Source organism: Chroicocephalus ridibundus, chromosome 1, assembly GCF_963924245.1.
Source record: "Chroicocephalus ridibundus chromosome 1, bChrRid1.1, whole genome shotgun sequence".
NCBI lineage: Eukaryota > Metazoa > Chordata > Aves > Charadriiformes > Laridae > Chroicocephalus > Chroicocephalus ridibundus.
In genome coordinates, this window is record NC_086284.1 from 218,128,065 (window position 1) to 218,140,223 (window position 12,159).

Below are 12,159 nucleotides of genomic sequence, written 5' to 3' on the forward strand. Positions count from 1 at the left end.
GACTTTCCCATATTGAAAATGTAATGCTGTTAATATTGAGAACGGCCGTCTCTTCCGATGCTGTCTTTATCGTCATGTCCCATGTATTTCTGTTTATCTCCTGCCAGTGTCTTATTTAAATTCGTAAAGACCTGTAAGAAAGCAGTGTTTTCTCTCTTAATGCCAACAACGCTTTTCTTTAGGTGTTTGTTGGTCTTCTTAAATATGAAGAAAATTGATACACACACCACTTTCTTTTGGATTGCTTAAATACGTGCCTTAGTTCCATAGTCACTTAAGGTATGGCACTCACAATGTCCCTGTGTTTCTTATGTGTACCCTAAGATGTACATACAGTACCATATACATATACAAGATGTAAACATAGTACCTTACAGATGTACATACACATGAAACATAAAAAGGAGGCTGAGGGGAGACCTTCTTGCTCTCTACAACTCCCTGAAAGGAGGTTGTAGCGAGGTGGGGGTCGGTCCCTTCTCCCAAGTAACAAAAGATAGGACAAGAGGAAATAGCCCCAAGTTGCAGCGGGGGAGGTTTAGATTAGGAAATATTTCTTCACTCAAAGGGTTGTCAAGCACTGGAACAGGCTTGGTGGAGTCACCATCCCTGGAAGTACTTAAAAGACATGTAGATGTGGTGCTGAGGGACATGGTTTAGTGGTGGACTTGGCAGTGTAGGTTGATGATTGGACTTGATCTTAAAGGTCTCTTCCAACCTAGACGATTCTATGATTCCATGACTCCTAAACACATCTTTATTTTTAGTATGACATACATCTGACCACTTGACCCGCTATGCCTCACTGTACCCTCCCAGACTTATCCAACGGCTCTTGCTATTGAATCAAGGTGCTCTTCTGCTTAACCATTTGAGTGGTGTGGTTGACATCACTGGGAGGTGAATGAATGGCCCATGTGAGATCCCCAAGAGATTGCTGTGTAATGCTGTGCATGTCTATATATGTCAATATATTGATATGCTGTGTATATATACGTAAAAGTCTAGTATATGAATGAAATAGAGTAAACTGATAGTATGTGTTTTTAAACAATAGCCAGCTTCTGTCCCTTGCAGACTGGAAGTTCTGTCTAGGATTGCTGCAGGCTAGTAGTAGGTGGCTTTAACCACAACGTCATGCCAGGGCACTCACTGTCTGCTGATAACAGCAGCAAATGTCCTACAGCTTCTTAATTACTCCAGTTAACTAACTGCTGGCTTAAACAGCTGATGGAAGTGGATATTTGCAGATATTCAACACTCTGAAATGAAGTGGCCAAGGCATGAAGACACACCTCATTAGTGATTGTTAACTAATGCAGAAGACTGTAGTGTGGTGGTTAAGGAGCGGGTGCAGCCCCGATCGTGCCACAGATCTCCTGTCCTGCCCTGGGGGTAGCACCTTCTGGTGGGGAGACACAGCAAATGTGTGGGAACTCCTAAGCTGCTGCAGTGAAATGTGATGGAGCCTGTCTGTCAGAGCTAGAAGTGCCTAACATATGGATTTGGGAAGTGTTATCGTCACATTTTGTTGGGGTTGCATGTGTACTTGAGTTGCTCATTAAACGGCAGTGAACTCGATCAGAATTTTTCTTTTCTCAAATAATACAAGATGCGATGAGTTATTGCCTTATCACAAAATATTTAGGACTTTGCAAAGGTACGTTAATTGCTATAATTGGGCAGTAAGGAAGCCGTAGGAGCAGGTAAAGTGTGGTAATTTAGATGAGGTTGTGCTGTAGCACCTTCCAGAGAGCAGTAAAATCTTGATAACTGATGCAATTGATGAGGCTTGGTTTCTGATCTTTCATGTTGTTTAAAACCTGCCGTAATACTCATTTCATCATTCAAAATGAGTGTCTTGTGTTCTGTTTGTATGGGTAAGTCAATTTCTATTGACTTGAGATGCTTACTGTCTGCTGGGGGAAAAGCAGGTTGTCTCCCTCCCTGTCTGCAGCTCTGTCTGGGAACTTAAAATGGTCTCTGACACCATGGTACCGAAGTGTGGTTACTGGGTAGTTACTCATGCGTTTGTCTTTCCTGTAGCCCCAAGTAGAACACGTTAAAACTCAGCAACTCCGCTATAGAGGCGGGAGTGAGAAGGAAGATCCTCAGAAGTATTTAGATACCAAACCCGAGCTGCTGACAGCTGACGTTGGTCACCTGAAGCCCCCAGAGAGGGTTTGAAGCTGGGTGACCTCCCTGCTTGCAAGCAGCATCTGTCACAAAACAGGGTCTATGAAGTCATGGTCTTCTGGCTCCTGGTCACTGCTCTGATGTCCTGCGTGACACTGTGCCTGTGGTGTCTTCTGGAAACTGAGTGGAAGTTGTCTTGATGGTTTGCAGGTTGCTGCTGGAACTGCTAGAGCTTCTCTTTGACAAGTTCAACGCTGTGGCGGCTGCGCACTCTGTTGTCCTTGGACACCTTCAGCAAACAGTGGCCTCTCCTTGCAGCCAGTATGATGGTGATATCAAGCTCTATGACATGGTTGATGTGTGGGTGAAGATCCAAGATGTCTTGCAGGTAAGAATGCTTCAGGTGGGCACATTTTCAGCTTGAAACAGTTTTTTATAACCAGAATACCAGAGAATACCTGTCAGCCTCAAGAGAGAGCTGTGCTGGAATTTGTCTTGATTTTTGGTAAGTGGCCACACTTATAACAGACTGTTTAACTCCAGAGAGCTTAAATATCAGCAAAAAAATGTCTGTGGATTCATCCTTATGGTGTATGGGAAGGCTGATTCTTTTTGCTTACCAAGTGATTTATTGGAAGCTTTCAAACAGTGGCATTTTTGTTCTATGTTACCATGTCATGCCTGTCTTATAAAGTGTCACAGCTCTAATCGCTTGTCTTCTCTTGTCATTATGGCGTGGTTATAGTCAGCTGAGACACTTGCTGCCAGCATGTTTTCAGGGAATTCTTATTTTATTCTTATTCTTGACTGTAGTGTACTAAAGCTGTACCTTGCTTAGGCTTTATTCTGCCGGCGTGCCTGTCACCTTGGTATCTGAGACTCACAGGCAGCAGACCCATCATCTGTCACATGTCTGCGCTCTCAGTTTTGCTGTGAGGCTAACACATGCACATTAGAGGGTTTTATTTATTTATTTTGGAATTGCCTTTATATATAGTACACAGATGTACACCTCACCCGGTATTTGATAGAGGAGGTCAAAAAAATGAGCCCAGCATTATTTACAAGAGGTGGCAAGATTTATGGTGGTCATTCCACCTCTGGCCTGTTCTTGAAAAATGCTCTTTGCCTCCTACGCTAACACACTCTTTCACTGTAGGGCACAGGTCTATTTAGCTGTTGCTCTAAAGGCTTGTTTGACTGTGTGGTGATGCACACAGGTTTTTTTGCTTACACAAATAGGGCCAACTGTGCGCATGGTGTGAATTTAGATACTTCTTGGACACGGTAAATGTAAGGTATGGACCTTTGACCATGTCCACTGTCTCCTTACCTTATTTGTATTTATAGTGAAGTTAGTATTTTTATTAAAGAAATCCTGATCAATATTCTCCATGATACAAATTTTTACCTTCCTTCAATATTGTTCTTGCAAAAATTAGATTGGGAATGTCCAGCCAGAAGTTAATGATGGGTTTTTCTAAACAAAAGAATGTCATAGAGCTGAAGCTGTCTGGCCACATTTAAAGGGAAGAATTAAACTTAAGGACATGAGGAGTGGCTTGGCATGGGATACCTCCAGCCATCGGACTGTCATCCATGAGGTCTAGAAAAACATAGAGCGTCGAGTTCTGCAGACTTTGCTCTGGGAGGAGAAAGCCTTGGGAGTAAGGGTCACCCAAGATTTTATCTTGAGTGAAGCAGAATGACAAGGCTGATAATTCCCCATTATCAGTGGGGGTTTGTGGTGGTTTCATTCCACCTGAGCGGTGAAATTGGGAGTGAGTTGTGCTGGCGATTCCAAAGCAACATTGATAAGACTTGTGTAGGGAAGCATTCGTAGGTGTGCACGTACAGAGAGTGAGTGTGCTTTCTGTGTTGGGGAGAAAATATTTGATCAAGGTTTCTATAAAATATGTACCAGGAAAAATATAACAACCCACTTGTAAAGGTTTCGTTGTTACTGGCCTGACAACATGGGTGTCGGGGGGAGTCAGAAAAGCTTCCAAAAGAGCTTTTTCAATGCATAAAAGCAGCACTTTAAGATCCATAATCTCTTGCTGGTTTAGGGTAAGAGATAAACATTGACTGACTTGGAAAGGAGGAAATCTTCTTGTTCTTTGTTCAAAATCTCATGGGGTTTTGGTATGTTAGTTTCAAAAGAGTGGATTAATTTTTTTTTTACCTTACAGTACAAGAAAACCTTTTAGCCTACAACTAAATTATTTCTTTCCTATTTTTCCAAATAAGGATAATTTGTTGAGAGATCTTACATTTGTGGCAGGGAGAGCAGAACAAAAATTGTTTGTTTAAATGTGCCTGCTGTTGGGGGAGGATGAAAATTTGGAGTAAGTGGGGTCATGGTGGGGTGCATCAGGGAAACGATGCAATTCCTGCAGATCATCATGAATAAAGTTTATTCATCGTGCTAGAACAATATCGCATGAGTCTGCATTTCACACGGATAGTCTTTTGCACATGCACATTGTGCATCTCTGCATGTGAAATACGTTACAGCAAGGTTATCTCTTTATAGTTCTGTACAAAAGTAATAACGTTGCGCTCACAGTGGGCTGGAAATTGTCCTTTGTGGGAAATGAGAGAGTTGTTTTCAGCAGCTTGTTTTTTGTAGCTGGATTTCTGAATGCTTCCTAATAACGGCACGGAGCACCGTGGTGTAGTATTAAATAGGTGGCACAATGTTGTGCGGTGTCTCGCTGCTGAACATGCAGATATTATATATTTTTAGCCTTCTCTGAGAGTGGAAGAATAATACTGAACTTGTCCGGAGGAAGACAGAGTGACCTTTTAGAGCTGGGTACTAGAGTGCTAGAAAACAAACAAATCAGTTTGTCAAAATATTAGAGCAGCCTTGTTCAGGAAAACACAGTTTGAAGTTATTTACTTGTACTGGAGCCAGCTTAGCCTGCAGTCGTATTGTCGTACCAACAGGAAAGGTGTGAAACTTGTTTAAATTTTAGCTTGGCATTTTGTGCATGGAGCTAGTTTAGCTCTTCAGTGTAGGAGCGGGTGGAATATCCTTCTGAAGAGCGTAATTACTGTAGGACCAAGTACTCGGCTGGAGAGAGCTGAGCTGTGTTACAGCGGCACTTAGTGATGTACGGGCATGAGAAGTTGCTTCAGGACAATGCAGTGAAGGAATTCTGATGTATGTGCTGCATCATCCCAAATTATGAAGGCTGTGTTGTGTGAAAGGTGTACGTACTTGGGTAAAAGGCAGAAGGTTTTGGGTGCAGAGTAGTCTTCCTGTGTCGTTTTGGTTTTTCAGTCTAGGCCAAATCTCCTTTGCCCAGATAAGGGGTTTTCTGTCCTGTTTTATTAGTGTCGGGGCACCAACAGCTGGCGGATGCTCTACAGCAGCTGCTCATACTCGGTGTGATGGTTCTTCCTCACTGTTATCTATAGCACAGAACTTTTAGGAGTTCATTCACCTTTTTTTAGCGTTGTCTTTTGATACCTTGATGAGAGAGAAGCATCTGTCCCTGCTGAGTAATACCAGTGTTCATTCAGCTTCTTCAGAACTGTCACCTTCCCAGTGATGGGATGATCACCCTGTCAGCTGTTTTGTCTCAGTGCAGTACCTCGCTGCTGGAGAAAATCCCAAAGACGTCTCCGTGTGTGCTCAGAATCCTGTTATCAGCTTGGGCTGGTGCTATTTGCCTCCAAGGAAGGCATCTGCACTCCTTTTGTAGTGGTAATATTTGTAGTTGACAGATCTCAATTTTTTTGAGTCGTCTATATCTATTTTCTTGCTTCTTTGGAAGAGAGGGAAAATCACATAGATGCTTTGGGACATATATCGTTTTTTTAGCAGGGTGTCTGGTGGTCTGTCTATTGAGAAGACACTGACAATTGTTACTTTCCTTTTTTGGGGTCTTCTGTCTAATGCTTTCGGGTGTTTTCCAAAAATTGTGTGATTTAGCAGCCTAAACATTGCTGAAACACCATAAGGAAACTGGGGCAAGAGGAACTGAAGCCTACTCTCTGCCCACACGCTACTGTTCTGCTCCTGCAGAGCTATCAGAAACACTTGATTGAGAATGCCTCTCTCTTCGCTTGTGATGCTCCTCCGTCCGGAGGCTGTGTGACATTTCCTTCCTTATAAAGAGGAATGACACGCACACGTGGGGTTTGAGCGGGGAGATGGAGTGGTTCTGTGGTGTACAGCCAGGTCTGGTGGCCAGCAACGTGAGTGATCTCGCTGAAAAGCTGCACTTAAATTGTATTTGCTATGCCGTGCTTCTCCGGGGGTACTGCTGGAGCACTTGGAGATGTGTTTCACGGCTGCGCTGCTGCAAGCTCAGCCACTCTGTGCTTTTGTAAGTGAATTAATGGCAAAAAGTATTGGTCCTCTTAGGCACCTAGGTGAGCAGGGGAAAGACATTGGAGTTTGGCACTCTTAGTACGCAATCTACCCCACTACATGCCTGTGGAAAAGGTGTAGAGGGTTCAGTCCATGAGCCAGCAATGTGGCTGAGAAGGCCAATGGTCTCCTGGGATGCATTAAAAAGAGTGTGGCCAGCAGATCGATGGAGGTCATCCTCCCCCTCTGCTCTGCTCTGGTGGGGCCACAGCTGGAGTCCTGTATCCAGTTCTGGCCTCCCTGGTTCAAAAAGGACAGGGAACTGCTGGAGAGAGTTCAGCAGAGGGCTACGAAGATGATGAGGGGACTGGAGCATCTCTGTGCTGAGGGAAGGCTGAGAGCCCTGGGGCTGTTCAGCCTGGAGAAGAGCAGACTGAGAGGGGACCTCATCAATGCTCATCAATAGCTAAAGGGTGGGTGTCCAGAGGATGGGGCCAGACTCTTCTCAGTGGTGCCCAGCGACAGGACATGGGGCAACGGGCACAAACTGGAACATGGGAAATTCCATCTCAACATGAGGAAAAACTTCCTTCCTTTGAGGCTGATGGAGTGGTGGAAGAGGCTGCCCGGAGAGGTGGTGGAGTCTCCTTCTCTGGACACATCCAAACCCTCCTGGACGCGTTCCTGTGCCACCTGCTCTGGGTGACCCTGCTCTGGCAGGGGGTTGGACTGGATGATCTCTGAAGGTCCTTTCCAACCCCCACCTTTCTGTGTGATGCTGTGTAACTCCATGTCAGTCAGTGCAGATCTAAGCCAGCCGTACTGTGATCCCATTTCTTCCTCCTCAGCAGGCCAGGATGCTTTTCCTTGCTCTGTCAGCGTTGCTTGTTTTCCCAACAGTAATCTAATTTGAAGGAGTTGATTTGGCCAGGTGTTTTCTGCTGGCTGCGGTTTCTGCTTGCTCAGGTCCTTGAACTGGGTCGGCGTTGGCACAGGAGCGAGCGAGAGGGGAATGCACCACGAAGAAGGAAAGCGAAGGGTTTATCCTGGCAACTGCAGCGTTCATCGGCCTCTGCTCCTGTGTGGAGCAGCACCTCAAGGTACCCACTCCTGCAAAAACAAGGTGGTTTTTGCTCTTGCCCTGGGTGGCTCAGCACAGGTCTGTCAGCCGTGCAAAATACTTAATAAAATTGCTTGAGATATTAAGAGCAGGAGCTTAGGAATGGTGTCGTCGTGAGCTCTGAACCTCTCCGCAGTTGTGATGCTGACTCTTCAGTTAAATCAGTGTGTTCTCGAATAGGTAACCAAATCGCTTTTTGCTGAACTTTTGCATGTAAAGGATGAATGGACTATTTGTGACACAGTTAATACTTGTAAAGTTAAACAAGTTTCTTGGATGAGAGGCGTTGGCGTTAATACGCCACAAGTACTGGTTGAAATGTCAGAGCAATATTCAAAATTGCTGTTGCCTTTGGGGAGTTCACCAGGTAATATTTTGAACCTAAAGTAGCATTATTTTTCAGAAAGTCTCTTCACAGAAATTTAATGGTTTCGTCGTTGTCCTCAAAATAATGTGCCTCACAGTCTTTCTAGTTCCTCTAAAATGGATTTAAGTGTGTGGAACTGATGCCCTTGGACTCCTGGCTGGTTTGGCGCATTAATGCTCGTCTCTCACTTAGCCGAGAGGACGATGGCCATGAAAGAGATTTGTCTGCAGCTTTTGAAAAAGGCAGTTGCAGTCAATCTTGGGTGCGTGAAGGAGGGAGGGAGAGAGAGCATCCTACTCTCCAGGATGCTGATATTTAAAAATGGAATTTAGAGAATTAGAGTAGGTCACTTGGTGCTTTTTTTCCCTTCTTTCTTATTTGAAGTGAACTCGGAACGTGCATTAAGAAATCCAGCATGGTGAGTGTTACATAGCTTTTTTTTTTTTTTTTTCTGCAAATACGTACTACTAAGAGCATGAAAACTTGCATGAAAGCTTATAGTCCAGGAAGAGCGTCATCTTTCTGAATCTAGGAAGGGATGAGATTATTTTGCAGGAAGGTATTTCTTTGCATACTGTTCTTGCCACAAAGGTGTGTACTGTCCTGCCTCTCCTCTCCATTAAAATGTTTTGTAGATTTGCTCCAACTTACCTAATGATTCAAGTCTTCTCCTTACATTTTGAAACAGCAAGTAATTTGTTACCCTTCTTGAGCTCTTAAGAAGATGCACGTGGAATTTGGGATGGTTGAAATCACCTTGATAAGGTGTGTGAGCAAATGCAAAGAGATTTCCTAGCTTTGGGATGTATTATGCAGGTAGAAGGGCAAAGAACGAGATAGCAAAGGCGTACTGTCCTTCTAGAAACAAAAGAATACGAAGTAGAAATGCACAAAATCGATCTGTTTTCTCTTTAACTGGATGATTCCATCTGAAATGAAGTGTGTTTAAAACTGAATTGCTTTGGTAACAGGCACCTGGAAGAGGTCCAGAGCTGAGCTGGCCATCAACATCGGATTATTGTCTTTCCAGGAATGGTCCTCGTTAACTGATGGGTGCTTTATTAGCACGGTGACACACACAAGTTCGTGTGGATACAACTGCGTTAACAGCTTTTGTTTCGAGAGTCATTTTTATCCCGGAGCTGTTGATCCAATGCATTTCATAAACACTAATGTTTACTCTAAAGTTCAAAGAGATAAAGCCCTGCATAAAAATGAATTGTTTGAACAGTGCACGGTCACTTGTGCAGTTTATTGCAGAAGAGGTCACTGAGCTTACGGTTTGGGAGATTTTTAAAAAAGATTAGCTCATTTGATGAAATGTTTGCAGGTGTGTGAGCAAGGAATAAAACCTCATCCTCTTCTGTCCATGCTGTAGAGCATCAAGCTGCTCCGTACTTGAAGGGCTCTTCATTTCAGGTGGATGTTCCTTGTAATAGTCGAGCGGAGTTACAAAGTTGTAATTTTAAAGGTTTTTTTGAGTTTATGTCTAAATATTTAAGTAGCGAAGTTCACGTGTGTTAAAAGCATATACTTAAAGATTGTCTTCTGAAAGAGGAAAAAGGTGCACAAATGCTTCTAAAGAGCCCTATCAGTAAATAATTTCACAAAGGTGTTTAGTGTAGTTGTGAAAGTGGGAGTCAGCTCTGGTAGGTGTTAGGCTGAGAGAAAGTCTGGGCTGAGGAAGAGGTTGGGAACAGAGAATGGGGGAATGCCGTGTTCCCTGCTTCAATATTTGGAAGGAAGCCTGTGCCTTTTGAATCCTGGGCCATTGTGAAATGCTTTCTAATTTATACAACTTAGAATCACAGAATGCGTTGGGTTGGAAGGGACTTCTGAAGGTCATCTAGTCCAACCCCCCTGCAGCGAACAGGGACATCTTCAACTAGATCAGGTTGCTCAGAGCCTCATCCAGCCTGGCCTTGACTGACTCCAGGGATGGGGCCTTCACCACCTCTCTGGGCAACTTGTTCCAGTGTCTCACCACCCTCAATGTAAAGAACTTCTTCCTAATGTCCAATCTAACCCTGCCCTGCTCTAGTTTAAAGCCGTTGCCCCTCGTCCTATCGCTACATGCCCTCGCAAACAGCCCCTCCCCAGCTTTCCTGTAGGCCCCCTTCAGGTACTGGAAGGGCCGCTCTAAGGTCTCCCCGGAGCCTTCTCTTCTCCAGGCTGAACACCCCCAACTCTCTCAGCCTGTCTTGATAGCACAGAATTTTTTACAGCCTTTGTCCCAGCAATGACACTTGGAAGCCTTTTCTTTCGTAAAGCTGCAAGTTGGCTGAGAAGGGCTAGAAGGTTGGGAAGTGTCCGTCACACCTGATGCGAAGGCTGCGTTTCAAACTGCCAACAGGAATATGGGTATTCTAAATAAGGCCTGCAAAATTTCCAGCCTGTAAATCCCTTGTTAGCCTTCATCTTCTTTGAATTGTTAATTAACGATGTAGAAGCAATGGAAACTTGGCTGCGGATATATGCACTATCTTTTCATTTTAACCATTTCCCTAGATTCTTGAAGAGTTTTGTTCGGTATGATGTGCTTTTTTTTTTCCTGGTTGCTATCAATGTCCGCTGCACTTTATTCCTGCTGTCAGCTAGAATTAGGAGAGACTACAAGTAGTTCATCAGCATTTGTAGACGTGTTTTATAGGCCTATAAAACTGCGTCCCTTTTGATGTGCTGAGCTTATTCACAGATAGCCCCTGTGTGGCTGGCTTTAAAGGCAGCGAGTCGTACTCTTCCTAGCTTCATAAAAATCCCGTGAACGGGAAAAGGCCAAACGCTCATCATGTCCTCACTGCAAGACGTCTAATCTGACAGCGGTGCAGGAGGGATTCATGCAGGCAAATTCCTGCTAATGTTAGAGAGTAGCTGATATCCGGGGGAAATGTTTGGAAACTGTTTTGCTTAAAAGCCTTTCCGCTCCCGTGCTGTGTACTTGTAGTGTTTACTATGCATGACATTTACAAAACTGTAAGGTAGAATCTCTTTTTTTTTTTTTTTTTTTTTCCCCTGAAGTTTACCAGCTCTTGCTGTTTCTTTCCTGATATGAAATCTCAACTTTGTCTTTTTGGCGGGCCCACATGCTTTTTTTTTTTTCAGTAATTGTTTGTGACACAGGAAACTACAGAATTACATTAGCATAAATCCTTATTAAAATTTCTTTCTGTTATCTTATTTTCCGTCGTTTTAGCTCAGAATCACAGAAGGGTGGGGATTGAGAGGGACCTTTGGAGATCGTCTAGTCCAACCCCCTGCCAGAGCAGGGTCACCCACAGCAGGTGGCACAGGAACGCGTCCAGGCGGGTTTGGAATGTCTCCAGAGACGGAGACTCCACCACCTCTCTGGGCAGCCTGTGCCAGGGCTCTGCCACCCTCAAAGGAAAGAAGTTCCTCCTCATGTTTAGGTGGAACTTCCAATGCTCAAGTTTGTGCCCGTTCCCTCTTGTCCTGTTGCTGGGCACCACTGACAAGAGCCTGGCCCCATCCTCCTGACACCTACCCTTTAGGTAGTGATGAGATCCCCTCTCAGTCTGCTCTTCTCCAGGCTGAACAGCCCCAGGGCTCTCAGCCTTTCCTCAGCACAGAGATGCTCCAGTCCCCTCTTCGTAGCCCTCTGCTGGACCCTCTCCAGCAGTTCCCTGTCCTTCTTGAACCGGGGAGCCCAGAACTGGACACAGGACTCCAGCTGTGGCCCCACCAGGGCAGAGCAGAGGGGGAGGATGACCTTCCTTTGCACCTCTCCCTCCATCTTTGTGCATTCTTTCCCTTTCTTCACCAACACCACACTCAGCCTTGCTCCAGGGCCAGAGCCAGAAGAGAAGGTGCAGATTTATGGAGATGTGTTTGTGAGGACCTGACACTGTAGGTGGGACAACAGCAGCTCCTTGTCACTTGTGAGGGCCACTCCCATGTCTGTGCACATATACTTGGAAGCTGGTGCTGCTGCAGCTCTGGACACGGGCACCACTTCGAAACGTGTTGCGCATCACTAGTAGTATACATAAAACGTTTTAGGAGCATCTACTTCACAGCATGCTTCTCGTCATCAAAGTGACTTAGTCATCTGATCTCACCAGGGTGATGCCATTCTGTGTTTTACTCCTGGGGGAACTAATGTTTGAGTACGTGAAACAAACTGAAAGCTTTGGGAAGTATTTCTGTTATTTCCGGGGTGCCTGGTTTGATGCTGTAGAGAGGAGGGAGTATATT

The 12,159-nt window shown here is 44.7% G+C and overlaps 1 protein-coding gene across 1 annotated transcript in view; it reads left to right on the forward strand.

The window, feature by feature from the left end:
- EXOC4 (exocyst complex component 4) overlaps window positions 1-12,159 on the forward strand; it is a 429,176-nt gene that overhangs the window by 68,318 nt on the left and 348,699 nt on the right. The window contains exon 7 of the mRNA XM_063323708.1: window positions 2,347-2,524. Within this exon, the coding sequence (XP_063179778.1) occupies window positions 2,347-2,524 (178 nt within the window). The remainder of the gene's footprint in view (window positions 1-2,346; window positions 2,525-12,159) is intronic.